The sequence below is a fragment of the Dendroctonus ponderosae genome, unplaced genomic scaffold, assembly GCF_020466585.1.
Source record: "Dendroctonus ponderosae isolate FM_Combo_2020 unplaced genomic scaffold, Dpon_F_20191213v2 Dpon_F_20191213_62, whole genome shotgun sequence".
NCBI lineage: Eukaryota > Metazoa > Arthropoda > Insecta > Coleoptera > Curculionidae > Dendroctonus > Dendroctonus ponderosae.
Genome location: NW_026018836.1, coordinates 1248 through 26583, shown reverse-complemented (window position 1 = coordinate 26583; position 25336 = coordinate 1248). Strand labels below are relative to the sequence as shown.

General features: G+C 34.7%; 2 protein-coding genes across 3 annotated transcripts in view; both read right to left on the bottom strand.

Moving 5' to 3' along the window:
* The window catches only part of LOC109533619 (leucine-rich repeats and immunoglobulin-like domains protein 2), a 43452-nt gene extending 26060 nt beyond the window's left edge, over nucleotides 1–17392 (bottom strand). The window contains exons 1-2 of one of the 2 annotated variants that reach the window (XM_019898984.2): nucleotides 17293–17392; nucleotides 11981–12006 (exon numbers count right to left, since the gene is read on the bottom strand). The gene's annotated coding sequence lies outside the window, so the exon portion shown is untranslated. The remainder of the gene's footprint in view (nucleotides 1–11980; nucleotides 12007–17292) is intronic. The other variant, XM_019898985.2, reaches the window with a different exon arrangement.
* Nucleotides 17393–19906: 2514 nt separating this feature from the next.
* Nucleotides 19907–25085, bottom strand: LOC125505025 (sodium- and chloride-dependent GABA transporter 1-like). The gene is made up of 10 exons (XM_048667959.1): nucleotides 24796–25085; nucleotides 24474–24737; nucleotides 24321–24417; nucleotides 23633–23765; nucleotides 23099–23337; nucleotides 21827–22043; nucleotides 21462–21614; nucleotides 21168–21371; nucleotides 20751–20918; nucleotides 19907–20624 (listed from the first exon to the last, which is right to left on the bottom strand). Exons 1-10 carry the CDS (start codon nucleotides 25055–25057, stop codon nucleotides 20478–20480), a joined length of 1884 nt encoding a protein of 627 aa, XP_048523916.1. The 5' UTR covers nucleotides 25058–25085; the 3' UTR covers nucleotides 19907–20477.
* Nucleotides 25086–25336: the final 251 nt, after the last annotated feature.

The following is a 25336-nucleotide window of genomic DNA, read 5'->3' as shown; positions in this document are numbered from 1 at the left end:
CTTCTACCAATTTAAAAGTTCTGCCCTTATTTAGGAACGTCTGCCAACTTTTATTGCCGTTGAAATGCTGAAATAGAAGAGCGCTAGACTGCAACTGTTCAAGAGAAAAAACTGTTTTAAACTGCCCCCGATAAAAACATTTATTCAGCAGTTATTGAAAGTGGTTCTAGCTGGAGCTTTTATCAGCGAATTTTCAACTGATGTAGTAAACCGTAATTCAAATCTAGGGCTTGGCATGCGATGGCGTCAAGTTTATTTAACATAGTATCATTTTTCAAATGAAACAAATATGTGAAGCCAGAGAGCTAACAGGTCACGAAAAATGTAAATACGCATTTTGTTTACTAATTACGGAAACGTTTTTAGATAATTGCGTGTTAACCGGAGGGAAACACGTTCAGGAAAATTATCCATAGAGGCCGACACGTTTTAGTTCGTGTAGAAAATCTGCTTGTTTAAATGCCTATTTAAATGATATTTTTATAATGGCTTCAGTGAAAATTTGGTTTAATGCGTCTTATTTGAAATGTGGGTCGATGGCAAATAACCTTTAGCTCGATTTAAACCTTTAGCTCGATTTTTTATAATTTTTATCTGTAATGGTTATTTCAATAGCAGTTTCTCAATTTTTCAAAAAAAGATTATCCCCAATGAAAAAAGCCTAATAAAAATTCTCTCAATGATCAGCTCCATCAATATTAAAGGTTGATTATTGCCGCTTATTCGTGGAAATGATAGAAATCCGATCCCATCCGCCCTAATCTTTGATTTTCTGACCTTTCTGCTCCACTTTGCTGGAACGTCCACAAGTGGCTCATTTTCACAGCGAAACCCAATAAAGAAGAGAGTGAAAGATTAAGATAGCTGGAAAACAAATTGGTCAGATTTCAGGCCTAATTTAGCCACGTTTAAGCTGAAAACGCCTTTAACTTTGCCGTTTGGCTAATAGCTGGGTTCGCCCATTATCATATCTGGTTCTCAAGAGATCCAACCGTCGCCTGTAGCTGTTCATTAGAGGAACTTAACAAAGTGGACGCATTTTTTCTTCAGCATAATAATGCAACTGCCAACAGTAATTGTTTGGAGCGTTAGATGAGCACAATTTACAACGCCTATTCCCTTGCCGTTCCATTACCAAAATTGTCCTTTCCTAAGCAAGAAGGGACGATTCCCTTTTCATTTTTATGGATATATTGGATGCGTATCTAAGGAAGGATAACGCATAACCTTAGTCCCCAAGTGTTTTTGTCGGTTTGATGTAGTATTCCCTCGGGTTTGTCTTACGTGCCCTTTTCTTTCCATTGCTGGAAGTTGTGACATCCACAAGTGGTCCATTATTATAATAGAGAATTCGTATTCGAAGACTGCGAGATTAGGCGGGAACAAGTTGGTATAAAGGTTTTGTTCTTTATGTTCGACATGCTGTTTTATAGTCTTCCGGTTTAAAACGATCGTTTTTATAGCCGAATTATGTATTTTTATCAGAAAACTTTCTCTCACAACAAGAAAAACGGGCATGTTGAAAATATAGTCCGAGTATAAGTATAATCGCATTCACCTACAGGCCTAGTTTCTAGCCTATTAGCTCTTTGATTGAGAGAGATGTGTACTTACTTAAATCAGAAAAGTCTTCTATTCTGCTTGATAGCACTTTCAGTTGAGTCTCCTTGTCCTCTTGGATTCAGAAGTATATTATTTCATTGGAAAAATGCGTCTATTCAAAGATATTTTTAAACTTTTGCAAAGTGATTCCCTAAAGACCCCTCCATTCGTTTCTTTTGAAGGTTTCCTAATTTCCTTTCTAAAGCCTTTTCTGATAAGTTAACGTGCTTTAGAGGGTATTATATAAAGTTTGGTAACGAAGCGATGCCCCAGAGTATATCCTTAATCGTAGTTGCTCGAGTAATGCACAGTTCCGTTTATTGCCAGCCGGCAAAATTGTCTTTCATGAAGTAAATTTTCAATTGTTGCTGTTTTATGGCGCAAACCATACGAGTTTGATGGTTCTAATGGCTGAAACTCGCGTTTCTACGACTTACGCTGCCAGTTCGGTCGAATGAAACTCAGCGCAATGTTCTTCAAAGTGCCATTAAAATGTTTGATGGAATATTAGACAAAATTAGCAGAATTGCGTCCATCTGTAGACGAAAATAAAATAGTTTGCGTGCTGTGGAAATACCGACCAACAAGGGCCCGTTACGATTAGCGTGTTAATTACACGGAATTGTTTGCAACATTGCGGGATTAAGCAAAAAAAATGGCACTAACTAAGGTAGACAGATTCCCCAGAGTTCGATTTAGCCAGCGCTTTTAAAAAAAGCTCGCAGATTAAATTAAATACAATGCATTTTCCATGTAGTGCTCCCGGGTTTTTTTTTGGGGAATTTGTGGCGTTAAATCAACACTCTACGGAGTGATTTGAAGTGAAATGTAGAAATTCTTCAGCAAACCGAGGGCATGATACACAAATATAGGGTATTTGAATTCCGATTCAATAATCATACTGCCGAAGAATGTATTTCAATGCTGGCAGATTTGCATCCTTAATGTAATATTATAAAACACGTTCGGGTTATTTCTCGTTTTCCCAGCGACCACGGAATATGAAAATTCTATCATTTCACAAATAACTCGTTGAAGGCAGCGGCGGGAAAAAATCGAATCAGGAAGAATTCAGGTGACGTAAGGCAACAAAAAAGCTGGATTATCTAACTTTCGAACCTTTTTCAAGACGTGACTGGAAAGCGAGCGACTTTTCAAATCTCCTACAGCCAGCGCACTTTGATTTGATTAGAACGTGTCCAGTAATTTGACTAATCATAGAATTTGCAAATTGGGTTCGGACATTTAATGAGGTTTGAAGCAAACTGAATTAGCTTTAGAGCTATGAAACTGAGCAAACCACTGAACCCAATCGGTTTGTATGAAACAAAAAGCGTCCATTTATTCCTTAACCATTAACAGAGTTAATTATTCGTAACCCGCTTTACTATTCTCTTGTTCTTTGTTTTTCCAACCCAAACTTTTCCGAGGTCCAGTAACTTATTTGGAAACAGTAGTTTTAAACTATGCGGTCCGTTATCGACTAGTCGTTTACAATCTATTGAAGTTTAATTAAACTTTTCAAACTGGACCAAAACTGCTATTGGCTGGTACAGGAAATCTGCTTTACTGGCTTAACCCAATTTTAGTTTTTACAATAAAAAGCTTTAGTGGCCTGAGAAAATTACCATTTAAACCTGGTTGAAAAGGCAGCAAAAGGTGCAAAATACCACTATTTTTGTAGACGATGAATCGAAATTAGCTTAATGAAGTTACTCAGATACTTTGTCAGTACTTATACTTGAACTAAATAGGGAGATTTAATTGGGAAACTTTGGCGAAATGGCGTAGTTTCCAAAGTCGGTGAATTTTCTAAAGCAACAGAAACTTTGACTTTGAATCGTAATATCAACAGATTAAGTCTCAAACTTTGTTGCTTATAAATAGAACAGTGATGTGAGAAAATACGACTTGTGGGAACTTGAGGGAAAGTTGAGTAATCAATGGAACCCATGTTTTCTAATTGGCATATGTGGCTATGATTTAAATCAGTTGGTTTATACAATTACAGTTTGACTTTTAATATTAATTTATGTCTTCAATTGACTATGCTTTAATGATCACTACGACACTCCTACATTATTTTATTTTAAACAATAAAACCATTTGAAAACTCGTTAGGTTTTCTAATTTCAAAATATTTTAGTTTTATAATATTTTTTTTAAATACTCCCGAGCCCTGAAATGAATAGCTTCGCCAAAGACTTTGCTACAAAACTGTATTTTTCCAAGAGAATCGTGAGAGCTGGTCAAGAGTGTAAGTTATCAGAACGTGAGCAAATATTTTTGAAGTCTAAAAGGAGAAAGCAAACTTTAGGGTGACTATAACGAATATTGATCACACTGGCGTCTACTTTTAGGGTGTATTTTTAGAGCTAAGCTTTGCTGTTTTTACATTAAGGCTGTGTTTTGCGATTGATATTGCTATCTACAAGTTTGCTCCCACTGCAGATTAATTACATTAACACACGTACAATTACAGGTTGGTTTTCAATTAATAACAAATAATATTGGCTTGCGATGATTTTCTTCAGTATTAAATAGCCAATAAAATACTATAGAAAAGCTTTTAGTCGGAACAAAATGTGTTGTTTGAACTTCCAGAACAGCGTTGCTTTTTCAAGAGCATTATAAAAGGCCTTCCATCTTGCTTGGTTTTAAAGAATGGAGCATTTTTGTCGACATAAGTAAAACCAGCATAGGGTCGGGGAAACAAGCGGGGAAACAGCAGATGTTCAATAAAGAAACATTAAAATAATGGCAGCTTTCAATTTTATCAAAGTTAGTGGAGAATAGATAGAATAGTAGTAGACAGATGGAAGAATCGAAGATTATTTTCCAGGCAGCGCATTTGTCACCTCAATGATAACGCACTTATTTTCAGTATATTGACCATTTATCATCTAGCTTTTAATGGCTAACTGTTTAGTCTCTCAAAAAGGTTCAATTAATCTTGCTCAGCTCTTGCATGAGCTAACGGAATTAATAGCAAACATGTTTATTTGTTTTATTAAAAGCACACCCCAACCCATTAATATCAGCAGGCTTGTCTGGAAGACAAATAGACAAGTTTTCAATGTGAAAACTAAAAAAAATGTATATTAGTCGTTCTCAGACAAACCTAGAGAGTGTCTTGTTACATTACTGTATACGTTAAGAGGCTAATTTCGAATTGAGATATCTTTTCTGAGCAAAAATGAAAATTTGCACACATTCTCCATGGTTCGTGTATATTTTATTAATTAAATTAACAGTTAGCGCGGTTAATAGCATATTTCATTGTTTGCATTTAGTAGAGTTGATGTTTGTTTCAGCTAAACTAATGACCGCTCATTTTCACAACACACATTTCACAATGTTCCATTAATGCGGGTATTTTCCTGCTGATTTTAGAAAATGTGTTTATTTGAAGTATGGTGTTAATGCTGTTTTAATAACATTTTTTACGGCCATCCCATTGACTCATTTTAATTTTACCTATTAAACTCAAAGAACTTGCTTCGTGTAGACAAAATCAATCGCTTTTGGCACGTTTGCTTGTTAATTTGCGAGGTTCGCTTGACTACCAACTCCAAAATTCACCATCAAAGCTGCTACTGGATGGCTTCTTTCCTAATTATTAATTAAAGAATGCCTTTGAGGAACAATCATTAAAGAAAAATAAATATTTTACAAAGAAACCGTCTGCCTTCGTCAAAACGACTTAATAAATAAATTTAAAATTTCAGCTAATCAGAACCCAATCAAATACGATTTTAATAAAGCCTAAACAACATGAGAATTCCTCGTTGCGGTATGACCAAAGATTGTCTGTTGTCTATCATTTATTGTTCTGCCGCATCCACATGAATATACAAAATGAAATTTATTCCTCTCTGCGCCAAAACGTGTATCTTTCTCTATTCAAAATGTTGCTCCATTGTCGTTACACCTCATGCTCATCCACTATGCGGTATACGAAACAAACAAACACTAAAACTAAACACATTTGTTTGAATTTCGTGCACATAATTTAGTTGTGTGCATTCATACCCTATTACTCTAGAAGTCTTTGTTCCTGCAGGTTTAAATATTTAGCTATTTTTGATTTAGTTTAAATAGGCGCTGATATGTATTGAAATGCACTTAACATAATTGCTATTTGTATAATTAAAAAAATACTACTGATTCAAATACCTAATGACGAAAAGCGATGTTAAACACGCAGTTGCGTTGAGGAAAAATCCATAAAACCCTAATATTATTTTGTAATTTGCAAATACTTAAAAAAATTATGGCAAATATCCATAATATGGAAAATTGGCGCGGAGTTTTCCAAATCATTCTGTTGTGCGGTTCACTCCAGAGACTTTCTTTGAACGACCTTTTCATATTTGATGGTTTCCTTCCTTCATATTTTTTCCTTGCCTTGGCTCGGTAGATAATGGCAATTCTCGCGTTGTTATAAATTATTTAGCATATTTCGGCAGAGGATCATTTAATATAGATAAATCATTCAGTGAGGAAGCTTTTGGTGTAAATAATAGAGTTTTTGGGCAAGGCATAAGATTAGATGAAATCTTCTATGCCAGCGTATTGATTTTGTATCCATTGTCTTTCTCGCACAGATTTGGGAAGTTTGTTGCATATTTTGAACAGTTTTTCAGGGACTTAAGCTTTTTCCTCATATTTACGTGTGCTTTAGCTGTAAAGTTGAAAGTGCTAGATGAGGAAAACGCTTTCGTCATTTTCTTTATTCCTTGCGATTACTTGAGAAGATTTTGTTCAAGATGGGGTTTTTTCAAGATATTTGTAATTTTATCAGGTTCGTGACTTGTTGTGAATGTTTTAAGAGACTCGTTTTCTATTTTCCGCCTGGTGGGGAATTGGAAATTTTCAAGTTACAACTCGTGATCATTCTGTCAAATCAAGCAGTTCGGATTCAATGGATTCGGCATCCATTTGTGTTAAATTTACTTTCAAATTTGGCTGATTGTACGTTCAATTATAGACATCCAAAAAAATTATTATCCAAGAAGCAATCGCATTCTTTCCTTATAATCAAGCATGGCAATTCTAAGTAATGCTAAATCGACTATTCTTTGGGAACTTTGTCCTCTAACTGGCGTAAAAACTGATCTAACAAAAACCACATATTTTTTTAAAATTTTAAAGCACTTTAAATTGAATATTTTTACCCAACGCTTCCCATCTAAAATTTACAACAACGTTGCAAAGTAGATGAAGTTCTCAAACTGAATATTGTAGCTTTTTATCCAAAATTATGGCACTTCAATTTTTTAAAATGCATACAAAATCACAGAAATCTTCCTTGGCTCCCCAGAGGACATTTTTTGTGTTGTCAGTAGAGTTTTACAATTTTGTTAGCATTGAAAAAAAATGTTTTAATATCTGGTTGTGGTCCTGTCTGTGAATAAAAAAAGCCTTACGATAAACTCTATAACCAAGTGATAAAACAAAGACGCGCACTAATTAATGATCTTAAGGGTTAACTGCGACAAGGTAATTAATCTTTGGTTCAACGAATCGAACTACTCAAGAGACAGGCCGGGCCAGGTATCGCAAATAAGCGTCGTATTTACAAACACTGTTTTGATAAATGAAACAATTTATGTCCTAGTAAATTTAAGCTTAATTAAACCTTTTCATTTGCTACACTTTTGTTTGGTACTAAAAGCAAATTTAGAGGAAAAATGGAATGGATCCATTTTTGGCGGTTTATATTGCGTGAAATTTCTCATTGCATAATGTTTTATGTAGGTATAGGAAACTTGCCACTGGTGATCACATAAAATTCGAAGTACCAAGGCCCTAAAATAAATTTTACTGAATATTTTATTTTCTTTGCATTACGCTGTGAATATGGTAAAATGGAACGAAACATAATTTATTCGGTGAGAAAAGTGGAAATGCGCTGATAATATTTGAGGTTTGCCTTTTCGAGTCTAGATTCAACTAAAAGAAACAAAAGGGTTAAAATATTATATGTATTTGGAGAGTTATTTAATAGCTTCTTAGTAAATAGGAAATTACATAACTTTGTTTTATTGCTACATGTTAGCTGTTGGTTATGTGCATGCAGTTTGCTTGATTAAAATATTGTCGATAAGATAAAACCAACGGTGTAAAAATGGCCGAAAATAGACAATGAAATGCACTATATAAAAGAGACATAAAACAGCCTAAAGAAAGGAAAATGCATTACATGATCACAGGGACTGAAATATTGGATTTATTATGAAAATAATCGAACAGCGAATAAAAACTGCTTATTTAACAACCTAACCGAGAAAATCCAATTGAAAATTTATAAATTATCGGGTCCTAAAACGCATTAAAATTACCAGCGCTATTAAAATATATTTAGATCCAGCTTAATTATATAACATGCGATCAGAATTTCAATTGAGTCTTGAGTCAAGATAATTTCAAATGGATCTAAATTTAGCCATCAAATATGAAGAAAGCGGGTTGGTTCCAGCAAGTCCGGAATGCTCAATAATTGAAAAGACCTTACTTTACATCCGGAACATAAATTTTTCAAGGTGAAAGCGAGGTTTTGTTAATTTACTTTAGTAGAAACAACAACATCTAATCGAGATTATTCTAAATATTTGCTTTATCCATTTGATTTCTTCAATGTTCTCTTCTAGCACTATAATTTTCTTTAAATACAATATATTAAGCTGACTGGCCAATCCGTTACTTCTGCCTCTAGAACTGTCTTATTAAAAACTATATTTCTTGCCTACGAACCTCAATTAGCTAAATTCGTAACTTTCCGCAATTTTCATGCCGGCAGTGAAGCTTTCTTAGAAAAGCTCAGGTTTTACAAGGAAATGCATCATAAATCTATGCCTTATTAATGGAAACTGCTTAAGTACTTAATTAAATAAAAAAGAGCATTCTTGGGATTTCCTTAGTAAGTTTTGTCGAGCTGCTACTTAATTGACGAAGGTTCTTGTTACTTTGACAGAATTTTAATTTATAAAAGTGCATTCTAAAGAGCGAATCACATTAACTTAAAGAAATTGCAACGTGAACCAGCTAGTGATTAATTATTGATGAGCTTCTAGAGAATAAAATCTCTAAAACCGAAAGAATGAGATAAATGGATGGTCTTTCATGCTTGAGGCCTCACTCTGCTCAAGACTAATTATTTTCCTACAAAAAAAGTTGAATAGTTGCTAGTTCCTCAATTTATTTCACTCTCCAAACTAACAATTCGGCTTTCAAAAGACACCCCTGCCTCTATGAGTGAATGTTTATTTTTCCCAGGTCGGAAAAGAGTCAAGTGCGTTTCCAACGGTAGCTATTAAAAATTCAAAATATTTTCTGATGCTCGCCTCAACTCCACTGACAATGTAAATATCAGTGGAGTAAAAAGCTCTCCAAAGGGGTGGACATACTGGGGGAAATTTACCGGATAAAATAAAACATTAGTTCCGTCGTATTGTTTCTTTCCCCAGTTGTACAAACTGATACAAAAAAAACGTTCCTTGCGTTCCGGTGATTGTTATTAAAGCGCGAAAAAAGCTACTTTTTCAAATTTCCCTTGAGCGTCTTCAATTCCAGTTGAGGTTTGGGACAAGCAATTGATTCATTCCACTATACCTACTTCAGTTCAATTGTATATTGTTTAAACATTCCCGATAAATCTCATTCGTATTAATGTTCTCGATTTTACAGACAACCCCTAAGGGATTTTAATACGTGCTGACCCTCTTTCTAACAATAAATCCCGGGATCAGGAACGGAGGAAAATGCCATGGATAAAATGGATTTACTTCTTTGTAGAATTACAATACTGAAGGAAAAGGTCAAATATTCAGCCACATGAGCTTCAGTGTTTATTAACTGTATTAGCCTGATGCTTGCTTAATTTATTCCCGATTTATTAAAGAATCGCATATATTATAAAGTTTCTGCTCATCAACAGTGGTTTAAAAAATCCATAAAATTTGAAGCTTTGGTTTGCATGTTTCCATATTAAGTGGGTTGTTGATATTGCCTTTAGACGACATGATATTTTTGGGTAGTTTCGTCTTTAGACGTCCACATAAATCTCATATCATCCAGGTAATCCTCGCTTCTACGCATCCATACAAAAATCCTTAATATATGGCTTGGAATTTCAACATTTATGCGCATTTTGTCACGATGGAGGATTGAGATGCAAATCATGTGCCTCGGATTTTCCAATTCTGCTTCGCCATAAATTCATCTGCGAGATTTCAATACTCCAAATTCGATTTTTCCATGTTGTTTGCATCCAGAGCACTTTTTTCCGATTCGGTTTTCCTACAGAACTTCATTGTTCATTGTTCATTGTCTTCCTTTGTGTGTTTCCGGTCTCCAGTCATTCGAGACCGAAATATGGAAAGCAAATTTTATTTAAAAATTACGCTCATATGAAATATCGCATTACACTCCAGATAACGAAAATGAAGCAAAGTTGAGCGTCTGTAATAAAGCCCAGCTTGAAACGCAAAATTTAATTAATACACTCCTTTGTTCCTTGACTGCAAAGGTCTAGCGCTTACGCCTTAATTACTATTTTTTGTTTTCTTTAGCTTCATTAAAATGGGAAGAAAACGCTGTAATGAAACTTTATACTTTAAAATATTCTTCACATTCCATCAAGGTGTTTCTATCAACGTTCGCGTTAGTTCAGGTTAGCTTAGTTGACTTATTCATCACAAACTCCAAGGAAATCCAGCACTTTTCGAGAAAGAAAACAAAAAGTGTCTTGCTGACCTCCTTCAACTCTCATTTAAGACAATGAAATTCCTATAAAATGATATATTTATCGCTCTACAAGTTCTGCTGTTCACAAAATGATTAGGACATTGATTGATTACCGAATGTTAGTATTAGCGTCCTTGTTCCAAAACAACTCCACAATGGAAACAGTTTTCCAGGTAAACTTTGTGCGTGCTTATAAATTGAGTTATAATATATTTATCTTAATACTTTGCACGATAAATATCAGCCGGTATATAAGTAACCAAATTTATGGCCCCATTTGTTACCTCGCACATTGACTTATTGCTGACAAGCTCAAGACTTTGAGAAGCCATCCAGACGTGTCTGGATAAATAAAGCAAAACACCTTTTTCGCCATAAACCACTTATCTGAAACTATCAGACGGCAAAGCTACAAAGCTAAATGAACTAGCTCGGTAGGTTTTTATATTTGTTAATGAAATAAGCTGCAGAAGGGCAACCTGCTTACCCAAAGTGCCCAAGCCGGAATTACTCGCTGCAAATGCAAAGTAATGACTTTTAAAGCTTCTCTGTAAATGATTCAAATGGGCCCATAAATCTATAGTCATTAAGTTCAGTCTGTTTATTCTAGGCACGACAATGTAAATCTAGCAATAAAGCTAAATCCCCGGCCTGCCATTCCTTCGACCTTCAGGAAATGGAAAACTTTGTAATTTGAATCGGAACAAACGCAATTTTCATATAAGCCGTCTTAAACGTGTGAACTCTTGCGTGCATTTATTAGCCATAACTTAGCGCGAGCTCAGATAATGGCAGAAGATCAACAATCAGGCCAACTGTTTCTTTGTCTTCTCTCCGAAAAAGTTTTCAGCTAGCCGATTTCACGTAATGAAGCTATTTTAAAGGTCTGCCTTTAAACAGTTAAATATTTCACCCAAAAGAAGACATACCTATGCAGCGTAAATCCGCCCTTTACTGTTAATGTAATTCACCTTCAACATCCAGATTCTAGGCTTGGTTAGATGGGCAAATTGGATTTCTGCACAGGAGAGTTGTACACGTATATTATGATTTCGTATAATCACGGAAACCATTATGGGATTAAAGACCAGCAATTTCAGTCTAAGCAGCAATCAGTCCAGAAACATATTTGCAAATATGCAACTTTCCTTTTGCTTTACAAATGAATTGATAGGAGGATGCTAATCAGACCTTTGCATATTTAACGTGTTTGAATTTGATTTTGAAACTATATTTATTTCAGTTTGGCCCGAACATTTAAAACTCACTGTTCTGATTGCTATGCAAAGCGATCCTCTTGCTTAATCTACCTGAATCTATTCTAACATTAAGCTCCATTCTATCACAAAGCAACATCTAATTATTCAAACTATAGAGGAAAACTAATTCCGATATAATAGGATGTTTGGTAGTTCATTCGCACGTGAATTTATCTGACACTCTCCCAGTTCCCTTGTTGGGAAATTTGGGCAGGAATTGTAGCAACAGTTGTTAAATTAGCTGCGACCAAGCCAAAGTGTAACAAATTTGTGCCAAAATGGCTGCCATCCAATTAGTACATGTAAATTGAGGCGGAACAAGTTAATAGAATAATTTCCGACTGTTTAAGCTGCAGTTTTGTTAGACTTACCAATGAAGAACCCAGGCTGCTTCCATCTGAAACCAAACAAATTTTCTAAAGTTTCCTTATTGCTCACTGATTGGTTCCGATAGAAACCTGTTGGTTTCGTTAGTGTTTTCAAAGGCTTATGAATTAATGCTTCATTTTTATTATTCTACATAAATTTTCAATTACCAGAACAAACTACTCGGAAAACTTCGCTTGCCTGGAAAATGGCTAGGGGACGCGGTTATGCAAATATATTCATTTTCCACGATTGCAAATGCTGTTAATAACTAAAAATCAATAAAAGTTTCCAGTTGAATGTTTCATACGCTTAATCGGTGCCCAGAGGTCTTCTATAAATATGAAGTTTTAATATCTACAATTCTAAGCATGATTTTTAGACAATTTAGACAATTAAATTTAACAGTTTTAATTAAATGCGGATCTTATTAAATATTCCAACAATGTTTGCATTAATTTTCCGTCTAAGCGACCAGATTGACTAAGAATAATTTAGTCCAGCAACACACTCGCAAAGTGAATGGATGCATGCCTAAGAGTTTATTTTCCAAGTAAATAATGAGGCGCGATATTGCAGCTTCTTTGAACTTGCACTATGCTAAAGTTTTTGAATTATTGAAGTAGTTTTCCTCTATCAAAACAAAACTCAAACGAACTTATTTAGCAGCAACTTTCCAGAACATTAAACAATGCATCTTTAATAAACTTTATATACAGATTGCAGATAAACATTTCATGAGTGTAAATACAATTGCAGGAAATATCTCTAAAAATTGAAAAATTTTGTTCAGACGTGCACAAGTTTCAGCGCTTTCTTAAGCCTTCAACATTGTTTCTTCACATATAGTACACTTATAAATGTTTCAGTTTATTTTCTTATTGTCATGGTCCAAAACCGTCAGACTGTGTGGGAAATAAGTAAATTTATGTGGAAACGTAGAAGCGATAAATTGCGAGTAGTCTCTTAAAAGCAACTGGTTAAATATTAACTGTAATTTCTTAGTTTATTTTCGAAATAATAAAATCTGGAATTTAGAGGAATAATTATAAAAATTATTTCTATTATTTTTCTACAATCAAATTAATTTCAAATAACAATCATTTCTATGGTACAGAAATTTAATGAGCAACTCAAATGTGTGGTCGATAAAAGTAATTTAGATTGATACTGATAAGAGAAGAACATTAGAGCACCAGCAACAAGAACGTGAAATTAGGGAAGTAGAAATGTCGCTTTTTCAGCAATCATTATGATTGTTTATTTTGCTTTTGGATGTTTTTTTTCGCTTGGCCTAAGGTAGGCGAGTAGCAACAATAGACAAATACAAAAAAGGCCATGCCTTTTATCAGCACCTTTTGTGGATGCTTTATATGGTATTAATCGATTGATATTCTAAAAATAAGCGAGCTGCTATAATGATTAATTGAGGGCTTATTTAGTCTTCGCGTTCTTTCATCCTCAAGTTGGTCTATTCTCAAAAATCATTAATTTTCATCAAATTTGGTGTATTTTTGTGTTATCAGACAATGAAAATAAAACGACAATATTGCACATATGAAAAGGTATTGAAATAATACATTTTTACAGCTCAAATGATCCTCTAGATTTATAAAGAGTTTCCTGGTCTTGATAGGGAAACTATATTTAGATCGTAACTATTTGCCTGTCCTAAAAAACTGCAGGTCTAATAATACCTAAATGTCACGAAACCTGTTCTCTGAGGACTACAATCTGGGCCTGGCTTTTGGATAAAAGAACTTCCCTTTATTAATTATGCAAATTTAATGAAAGCAGCTAATTTCCTAAAGGGTAATGATAGGTGAGCTTTTGCCAAAAAAGGATCAGATTTTATATCATTACTTTAGCCGTTTTCAGTACTTATAAGCTATAAAAAAAGTTTATATTTCCAATACAACTTTTCAAATTATTCCTAGTGGTTATGTTTTTCTATCACGCAAAGTTTTCACCTGCATTATACTGTCCTACGCTCAGAAACGTGTTGTAATAAATTTCCCACCATTCCACAGAAAAGTGGATTTATTTGCATATTTAGCATTGTTAGGAAACCCAATTTGAACTAATCGCAAAATTTTAATTTGACTAGTTCAGTAGTAGTTCTATATCATATTTTGGAATATTTGCATCCAAACTTTTGCAATTCGCTGTGCACTCTATGTCAAAGACGAACGCCAATTAGTATTAGCAATTGGTGATATTCCAGCAAAGATTATTATTGTTATATCGCCTTAATGCATCGAATTTCCGCGAGCGAAATTTCCATTGAAAATGCATGTTCTTCCTCTTAGTTTACACATCAGTTCTCATTTCTTATTAGTTCCGGGCCCCCGTAAGTGTATATTATGTTGCGCCATACACATTACCATAATGTGATATTTCAGAGTTTCAAGACGATCGATAAAAGTTAGGTGCGTTTCCAACTTAACATGAAAAGGGGAAAGCTTTTCATTAAATATGAATTAACATGTTATAAATCGGGGTGGTTTGCACCTTTAAACACGGAGTTTGTCCTTCTGACTACCATAAAACCTGGAAACTTTTTGTTAAATTTTAAAGTTCAAAATCGCCTTGAATCCACGAAGAAACATCTCAGACAATCTGAAGACGTCTTGCAAATCCGAAAATATTGGGCTGGAATCAACGAATCACTAGAAGTGGAGGTGTTTTAAGAGATTAATGAGGAGGAACCAACTCCTTCCAAATTTTGCCTAAAAGAAAGCTCCTTCGAGTGAAATCGAACGCGTTGCGAATATGAAGCAAGGAAAGCCATGAGGAGCTCACCTAGAGAGGTCATAACAGACTTCTATATGGAAAACTTCGAAAAAAAGTGTTGAATTTAAGCAACTCTTAAACCAACATCCTGGTTTGCTGGTTTGTGAATGACACTCTTGTGATTTGGAACTATTAGCGCGACAACCTATTGTAGATACATTTCTCGATCTCCTCAACATCCAGATAAACATTTTTCTATAGAAGTAAAAAAATACTATCAATAGGTGTTCCGGGACATTTTACAATTGAGCAAAAGGAGTCGGTTTGACTACAACATATACGACAAAGTAACTCGGACTAACAAGTTTTTCCACCGGCCCAACCACCAGCTAAGAAAAACCAAGACCGTAAAAAACAGAACCTGACAATCTGTGGACTACAATTTTTCCTCACTACTGCAAGAATCAACCGCAAGAGCCGAAAGTTTACACCCTCATTCATTGTTCCAGCACCGTTTGTGGAAGCGTCCAAAAATCCTTAAACCTAATTTTTCATTAAAATCAGTACTATTGATAAACCATCTACATGTCTGTTCGTTACAATAAGTTCAAATTCGTTTGCTGAAAGTTTTCAGTACACGTTGCCTGGTTAATTTGGCACACCCAGGAAAAAATAAACTGGTTTCCTCAGCAACTTTGTAAAAGCGTCCATAAGTTCCATTGCTATTACACAATTCCAGCCAGAAATTCCCATGGCGTTGAAAGTTTTGAACTTTGAAGTGGAGGAAGACGATGTGTAAATTATGCTGAAGTTGCACCAAAATGGGCGAGAGCTTAATGTTTGAAGACGCTGTGCTGTGTGTTTAGATGGGCTGCCTCAAACATTAAGCAAACTAATAAAACTGATTAATGTTCTTCGTCTGTTTGTTTTTCCGAGCTTACGTAATGTATATCAATCAATCATCATTTCATACATTATTCTGTTATTCCTTGATCTTTTGCTAATACAAATAGTTCAGTCATTTAGCAGAAAACAACGTCTGCTGCCCTCATTATCTTAATAATTAAACAAGCAGTTTGATTCACTTTAATTAACAAAAAGCTCATTAGAGATCCAAATGAATGTCGATTTAGCGATCGAAAAATAAATACAAAGTCATAATTGAACGTTACTTTCTTAATTGGATAATTCAATTCAACTTCAAATATCGATAGTCAGAATTATTTTAAGGATTAATCAGTTAATTAGTATTTCAATTAAAGTAATGAGCCATTATATCCGCTAAATCCATAAATGTTATGCAACTAATATTTAACTAATGCATGCAGTCAATCCGCATCAATTACATTCAAATATTTGCCTATTAAATAAAACGTCTATTTGAAGTTGCACTGTTTCATATTACAGAAGTAAAACTAGTCATTTGCCATTAGCGAATGTTCTAAGACACAAATTTTCCAGAAACTTGCTTATCTTCAATCCAAATTGAAATATCCCAATATAGACGTCGTCGCTGAATCGCTTCGAAATTCAAAATTGTTTCCCAAAGGGAATTATTGAATGATTTATAGGTTTGGAATAATTCAAAATTCAAAGAATTCCAACCATGTTCTTTCAATCTAAAGCGGGCTCTTTTCGTGTATTTGAATTTCAAATCTCCATTGTACTGGGAAGCAATATTGTCCATATACAAATAAAAAATGTTAGAATAATATTTTTCCTGTATCGAAAAACATGAAAGCTTCAAATAAACGAGGAGCTGCCAATTTTGTTTGCAGATGAGTTTTTTAACTGATGCTCATAAGGCAGATTTAACATTTCCGCATAATGATGGTGTTTTAATTAATAGACAATTTTAATTAAACACCCAACTTATTGACAATTCATTACAGAACAATGTTAAATATTCAAGTCTAGAGGATTTGAATATAATGAACACATGAATTGTGCTTAGTGATTTAAGCCTCTTAAGTTTTAGTTACCAATAATTTAAACGAACATCAATAGTTTTCAGATTTAAATCATGCACAGTCGGAATTCCAAGCGCTTAAAATGACCAAGAATCTTGCACGATCGGTAATTTTGGTACAGTCAAACTAATTATTTCGGATGTTCAAACATATCCTGATTCGGATTCTTATATGAAAGTTTCGAAGTAAATTAGAATTATTTCTGTAGAAGGATTCCATAATTTTTCTCGGTATGATAGTCATTTCATAAGTATTCGAAATAAATGGGGATGCGAACTTCCAAGCTCTAACAGAGTGAAAACCTGTTGTTCTTTGTTGGCGCTTGGGGTGAGAACGAGCGCTCACACCGCCATTCTTCTAAACTCGAGTTCTTGTTCCCCATTGCATTTTACTAAAAAGTACTGGAAAAATAATGAAATTATCTGCTCGGAGAAGCTTTCGGGTGAATTGTTAAAAGCTGAGCGCCTAAAAGCGCGCCAAAAGGCGCATTTTGCTCTAAACCGCGCAAGACTTAAATCAAAAAACAATATATGGTAAGCAAATTTCGGTAAGCACAAAGTTGTTTCTGGCAAGGCAAAATTGGACGATTTGCAGCAAAATAAAAATTGACTTACCAATTAAATTCCACGTAAGTTGCAGCACTTTGAGGAACTAGACATAGCCTCCACACACGACGGGCGCTGACTGAAGAACAGCGTCGAGACGCTGTGCGCCGCCAGCGCCCGATTTCGTTGCGGGGATGCTTCCAAATAGCAGACGGTCAATACTGACTTACCTGTGCACATTAATGCTGGCGCTTTACTCCTACGCTTCAAAATGCTGATTGGTGATAACAAAATGGAAGCAATTTAGACGAAATTATTTTCAAACCGACCTAGACTAAACGGGTTCCACTTTAAACTTATAATTTGCCATCTGAAAGCCTCACAAGCCTGTTGCTGTAGATCTAAAAAAACTGTTGCTGCCTACACAGAACGCAGCTTTCAAGTGGAATCATTTGGAGTCCAGACAGAAGCCAGATGCTATAGTTTGAATACATGTTCAGAGCAACTGTTATTTTGCAATTTTGAGCTAAATATTTGCTTGGTTATTCAAGAAAACAGCAGTCGATCAACCTCCTGATCATTTATAGCAAAACTTGTCCTTTCTAGCAGTTACTTCCCTCCATAAAAATTAAATCATCTTCTATTTCAGAAGTGAACTAAAACACTTCAAGCAACTAGACTTCTTGAAAGTTTTGTGAATGGAATTGAAGGTTCATAGCAGCGAGCCAATAAAAGGCAAAGTACAACTAGTTAAAGTTCACTCGGTACAAGATAGAATATCTCAAAAAATTGGTAAAAATTTTATCAATTTTTTAACACAAATTAGTCCGGAAAACCCATGATTAAAAAGGTGATACCTACTGCGATATCCTTTGGATCAAAAAGAGTCGATCTGACCTAAGTTTAATTCAGAAAACTATTTGGTTCCTCTTCAATTGATGCTGGAATAATTGAAAAAATGAGTTTTTTGAAATACTGTGAACTTGTTCCTAAGTAAGACCGATGTTCTGACGAAGCAACCGAGTTCATCCACGTTGGAAAAGTGAGAAATTCTTGAATGTTTTGTTACAAAAACTACCACCTTTTTGCACCAATCCTCGGTGACATTTTTGCCCTCTTTGTAAAGGCTTGTAGCATTCACAATGTTTGCTGAAAAACAATTTTTTTGTTCTCTCGCCAACTTCCAATTTTCATTCATGATCTTTTGCAATATTTTTCTAAAAACTCGTTTTCTTTCCGTGAGATTTTTTATGAACTCCATTGTGAATAAAACGCTTCCAAAAAACCAGGGCTCTAAAGCTTTGTTGGTCAGTTATAAATTATAAAACGCTTGCATGCAAATTAACTTATTATAAGAAACATTATCGTTTACTATAGCATTTACAGTCAATATCTGGATCAATCTTATCAATACACGGAAATGTTTTTTTGTCTCATAAACTACGATTTCCACAAGATCTTACAGATATCCCAAAAATGTCCAAAAAGGATTATTGCATCAACTCAAAAACAACAGTTTATTCCAAGGACTAAATAAAACCTTCTAGTAGTTTTTGCATAAAGGCACTGAAGAATTCATTAAAAAATTGACTCAAAGAATTATTAAAAAGTTGCGTTAAAATCCATTTTTCGTCATTTCAATCTCATCAGGAAAAAACAGCGGAAGAGCCAGACATTTTTTCTCAATAGATCTTTCTCAATTTTTCTCTGTATAGCAGTAATTTGAGATTTCTTCGAATTTATTTTCATTCAAGAAGCTTCCATTTCTTCCATTTTATTGACGGGAACATGAAACATTACACAAATATTTTTTGACTAACTGCTGAACTCACAATCTTGTCTAAATATTGATACGCCCCTGCTGCACTTAATAAAATAATCCAAATGAGCCATTGCTCTTAATTATCTTACTTATTAGATTAAATGCGTGTTTCGCCCTAAAGCCTTTAATAAGAACAAATGGATGATATAATGGTTTAGGGTGTTTGAGGTATTCTGTTGAAGGCTAGCGTAAGCACAATGAAAATGAAATAAATATGGGTTTTTTAAAGACTTGTTGATCGTTTCAGGGAATGTAATTTAGGGAGTTTGACATCATGCATTATAGTCATTTGGCCAAATTTCTGCGCTTTAAATAAGTAGATTAATTAATTTTTTGAGTTGTTGAGATGAGTTCAGTTGCGGAGTCTGGATAATTTATCAAAATAAAATCCATCGGCGGTTTAAAGTAGTTTATTTTGATTAACTAATGAAACGAATAACGGAAGATAAGCTGAAATATTCAACTACAGTAAATCATTCATAATAAGGTTGTTTAACACATTTTCATTTCTCGAGCAAAAAATGTGGAAGTAACGTGGGAGTTTGCAAAGAAAGCGGAAATGAAGATTTATCTCTTAGTCGGGTTTTATTTATTAGGAAAAAAGGAAGTCTTCCTTAAGTGCTCACAACGCAATGCCGGTTTAAGGGCTTTCCGTCTAATTTGCACATTACGTTTATTATGTTAAGTGAATCCTTCTCTTAGGGACGGTTCTTAATCACATTGTGTTCCTTCCACAATTTGCGAGTTTTGTTACTTACCACGATGCATAAATTGTAAATATTTTCTTTAATTTATGAAGTCGCAATGGACATATAAATAATTGATTGAGGAAATTAGCCTATTGTTAATAGAGAAAGAAAATAAAAGTGATTTCTTTATTTCAATAGCCGATTCACATGATTTAAGTATTTTGAATAATAATATTAACTTTAATGATTGCAATAAATAATGCATAACGTATTATGTTTTAAGGAAAAAATAATACTTTAACCGCAACATACGGTAGTCAATCTAACATACATAGGATACTTTCTACGAAATGTTTTCTCTAATGGATATTATTTATCACAAACTAGCATATCAAATAATTGACGAAACCATCTAACTTCCATATGTAAAACATTTAATTATCTGTGACTTTACTAGAACGTAAAAAATATATAGTGAAACTATAATTTTCACAAGAGTTTGCAGAATTTTCGAAAGTACGGATGCGACTTAAATAAATGGCTACATATAATAGTTAAGTTTAGTTTCGAGAACTGAAAATCAAATCTCTCCTATATTTAATAAAAGCTGAAGCCCATCTATTAATCCATTAATGCTCACATTTCAGAGTCTCTTTTAACACATTTTGAAACTAACCCAAAGGCTGAAGATAAATTTTCCTTGGACTTGTTAAGAGATGTGCTTCAGACTGAGTTTCTATTCTCTACGAATTAAGTTTCTCATTTTGCACCAAAGAAACGGACGGCGTTATTAATCCGACTTTACTTTGGGTAATAAGTTGGCCAGTGGTTTTATCGCATATGGATATTTTTCTTTGCTTTATGGCCGGAATTAATCCATCTTTGAAATTCTGAAATAAACCATACATTATTTGTTAAAAGTTGATTATGATGTAGTCTAATTTAGGTTTATGTAACGGATGGAAGAAATTCAGTTCAAACAATGGCCTTTCCTATTTTTTTTTAGTTTTTCTTACCTGAATAATAGAGTTCGGCTGTGTTAGTAGATAGTAAATGGCGTAAACAGGAACCCATAACATTGAAGAGAAACTTATTCCCAAACCAAAAATATTTGCCCACAACGGATAATTATATTCACCGTAACGCAACGTCTGGTATTCCATGCATTGCTGCACGAATATCACCTGTAACGAAAAGAATAATGAATATTTACTCTGCTATTGAATCGACGGGTTGGCTGTTTTCTTAAACCATTTTTGATAGTTCATTATTGCATCAGGCGCTCACTATATTTCACAATAGAAGTAATCGTTTATATCGCATGCTTGTGCAACGCCGGTTGTTTGGCCATTAGTTCTATTAATGCCACATTTTGTCATAATTCATCATCAATTTGTTGGCCAGTTTCTACTGCATTAGCCAATTGCACTTACCGCAATAACAATAGGAGCGCAATACTTCCAGCAAATCCTCCAAAACATGTTCGGTCTAGTTCCCATCATTTGTTCGATACAATCGCACAGTTTGTCAACTCCAAACGTCCATGAAATGGCCACAGTTTGAAAGAAACAGACCCAAAGAAGCGACATCCCACTGGCTGAATAATAGTCCATTAACTGGAAAACGTACATTCCGCCCTGCAAAAAAGTCCAAATGTCGTTTAAAGCTGGAACGGTAGAGCGCTTCATTAGGCCTCGGGCAAAGTGAAACGGTTTTTTTGTACGTACATGAGTAACCATCGGAATTCCCAACAGGAACATTATTATGCAAACTGTGGCAGTGAACTTCTGCCTGTGCGGCCTCAATACGGTCGACCAATTATCCATCAATCCAGTAATAAAAGATTCAACGAGGCAGAAAGCACTGTCTATTCCCAATATCTGGAAAATCCATTGCGATAAATTTATTGTCGACATATTTCATCGAAAACATGAATATTTATTAAGTACCTTGATCCAAATCAATGCTGATGGCAAAAAACACAGTTTTGTTGGAAAAAGTTAAAAGTTTCACAACACAAACAACGGCAGTTCTACAGTTAAATTTTCCGAAAATGTATGATAAATTGATCTTTTTCTGGATTGAAACCTACTAGTAGCATGATGAAAAATATAATTGCCCAAAACGGTGCTCCAGGCAATTTCAAAACGACTTCCGGATACGTCAGGAATACTAATCCGGGTCCGCTTTTAACCACGTCGCCTACATTTACATTTTGCTCGTGTGCCAAATGTCCCAGAATAGAAAATGTGACCACACCGGCCAGTACTGAAGTGAAGGTGTTGACCACACAAGTTATCACAGCGTCTCTAAAAAAAGCAAAAAAAATTAATCCCATGCATAAAATCCATTATACGACATGAAAGTAATCTAACAATTCTAACAAGGAAAATTCGATTCGATACTTTCGCAACTGCTTAGAAAATCTGTGCACGCAAAATCGGTTTTTAATAAACGGAACAACCCCCGTAGGTAGAATAACACCTTCGTCTTCTTCGGATTTCCCATCAAGCTAAGTTAACGCCCGAAGTCTAAAGAAAAATGCCTGTACCTGTTGCCTTTTCCTTTTGCAAATAGTTGCGCTTCCTTCAGGTTAATAGCATTAATTTTTCTAAATTCTGCTAAACACGTACATAGTAAAATGGCTTGTGGTAAACGAGCACGTTCTCAAGAGAGATTTTTGCAAAACTAATAAAAAATATACTAGGCAAATAGGTAATGGAGAATAGTACAAATAAGTCATTTTACTTCAGTTTTCAAACAGGCCTTTAAATTGTTTTATCTTTTTTTGCCTTAAGGTTTTATGTAGTGTTTTCTTATCTTACGTTTGCCTATTAACTTAAATTACAACATAAAATATGAATATTTTGTAAAATATGATTCTTTAATTCATTGTGGGAGACAATGTTAGCGTGCGGTTTTTAATTCGCCTTAGCGTTATTGATCGTTCTCTCGATAAATTAAGTGATTCATTAACAAATAAATTTCGCTATTTAAAGAACGCGGCGGTCAATATCCTCAACGTTAATAAAGCAATCTGCTTTTGCAAACAAATACGTTTAAGTCAATATTCTAAGTTTTCTATTAAAGTAAACCGTCAAATAAAATTTAAAAAACTCTGATATTAACCCAACATCTCAATTTTATGAGCAAAACAAGCATAGTGCTGTTGAGTAATGAATTTAACAAATTGTCGAAGTTTAACTGCTTTTATATCTGAATTTGTGATGGTAATTGGCATATAACTAAAAGTTGTAACGAGGGATTTTAATGGCTAAAAGCTGGTTGTTTAGGAAACGAAAACACTTCATCCGGATAATCATCTGCGTGAGCCCCAATATAAAAAATGAAAGTTTTCCCTTACTTATAGGAGTTATGGTGAAACTTGTTGTAAGATCCGAGTGCTGGTAAGGCTCCACATCCAATGCTGTAGGCGAAAAAAATTTGAGAAGCTGCATCGACCCACGGACCAGGTGTTAAGAATTGTTCCCACTTGGGAACAACGTAATACAGCAAACCAGCGCCTGCACCATCTAATGTTACAGCTCGAACCATCATCACGATCAGGATCAGGTAAGGAAAAAGCGCCAAGAACCATATAATCTGTTTAAAGAAAAATTAGCTGATAGAGAAAAATTAAGCCTGAAGAGCAAAATTGTTCAGATCATGCAAATGAAGATGCTCAACAGTCGAAAATTTCTTTTAACAATGCAGAGTTTGATAAAAAAAAAGCAGTCACGCAGTTTTTTCACTTTAATAACAAATATTTGCAATTTTTCACTAGATTATTTAATGGCCAGATCTTTGAACAAAAGAGCTAAGTCAATGTTTGTGCCTTTGCGAAAATTGAGACTAACAATTTTCATATAAAATGGAAGGGTGATACTCGTAAATTTACCTTACCGCTTTGATGCAACCCTCTCTTTATGATAATATATACCAATATCCAACCGATACATAAACATACGAATATATTCCACTGCATTCCGCCGATTTCCTCTAAACCACCTGAGATACCCAATACTTGTCGGCTGAAAAGAAAATACGGTTAGTTGCGTTTTCGACTTTCTCACTAATGGTATTTATTTGCCTTACTTAGTGTAGTGTTTTAAAGGGAAAAGCCTTGGAAAATGTCGATTATTACTTGTATTCGTTGGAATTTGAATTTAATAGTTTCATATTTTATAAGAAATAATTTTATCGCCCACTGAGTATAAGAGTATACTGAGTATAAGCATACGCATACTGAGTATAAGAACAAAACTGTTAGACAATTTTGATAAAGCTGTACTGTTTTCTTGCGCACTGATTTTGTGCGTTTTGGAGCCCCCAAGCCCTGGTGTACCAAATATTCCAAACAATAATTCAACTCATATCCAGGCGTTTTATCATTGAGTGATTAAGAATAGTTAAATTTATTGCACCGAAAATGCAAACCAACCAACACGCTATTGATAGACCAACAATCACGAACCCGTTTGCCGCATGATTTGCTAATTAAGTTCGCTGTAAATGCCATTTAATCATTGACTAAACGGCTATCAGCCGAGCAATTGATTTATGTAGATATTGGCAATTAGACTTACTCAAAATATTCCTCAACTGGTGAAAACTTCTTGGTGCCATTGACAAACGATAAATTACTGCCACTAGTAAAACAATCTTTGGTATTCCACAGGTTATCTGTAAGGGACTTATCAGTGAAAACCCCAAGAGACTGTTGCTTGATCATGACCTACCACAGCCTTGCCAGGGTAATACTGGTAGGTACGCAACAGTACTAATAATGTAGTATAAAGTCCAAGCAATTATCACACAATAATACACATCTAATAGGAACACTATGGTCATGGTGGCGAAACCTACACCTTTTAAGATGGGACATAATTGTCCAACAAAAGTCATCCCACCGGAACCCAAGTACTGGCCAATGGCAACTTCTTGGAAGAATATCGGAATTCCACACACTACCATTGCTATTGAATAGGTCACCAAAAATGCGCCTGAAAACAGTTGCATGTTAATATACAGAAACTTTCCAGGCTAAAAATCAAGCCTCACCTCCTCCGTTTTTATAGCAGAGATATGGAAACCTCCAAACATTTCCTAGTCCTACAGACAAGCTGATGCAGGACATGAGAAAGTCCAGTTTATTGCCCCATCCGCCACGATCTTCTTCCAGCTCGGCTGGTATCCGGAACATTATGGATTTTCCACCTTCTTCCATGGATCTTTCTACGAAGTCGTTTTCTTCATCTAAGTTCCGTTGTCGTTGGCTTTTTTCCATGTCGTCTTCGTCAACCCAAATTAATTTATTTGACATTTTATCTGGAACAAATTAACTCTTTATTGATTTATTGCTTTAATAAAGCTATCAGCTTTTAACTCTGTGTGCTTAATTTGTTGGCATAAGTCGTTCAACAACATGCATTGTCTTATATGAGATATAAAGCCGCGAGGGGAAATTACTTTGCTTAAAAGAGGAAAGGTTCATAAATTTGCACCTACCAAGGGAAATTAAATTATTTCAGTAGAAAAGGTGAACAAACTAACAAGTGCGCAGTTGGTCAATGAAAACCTTAATTTTTGCTACAACCTTTGT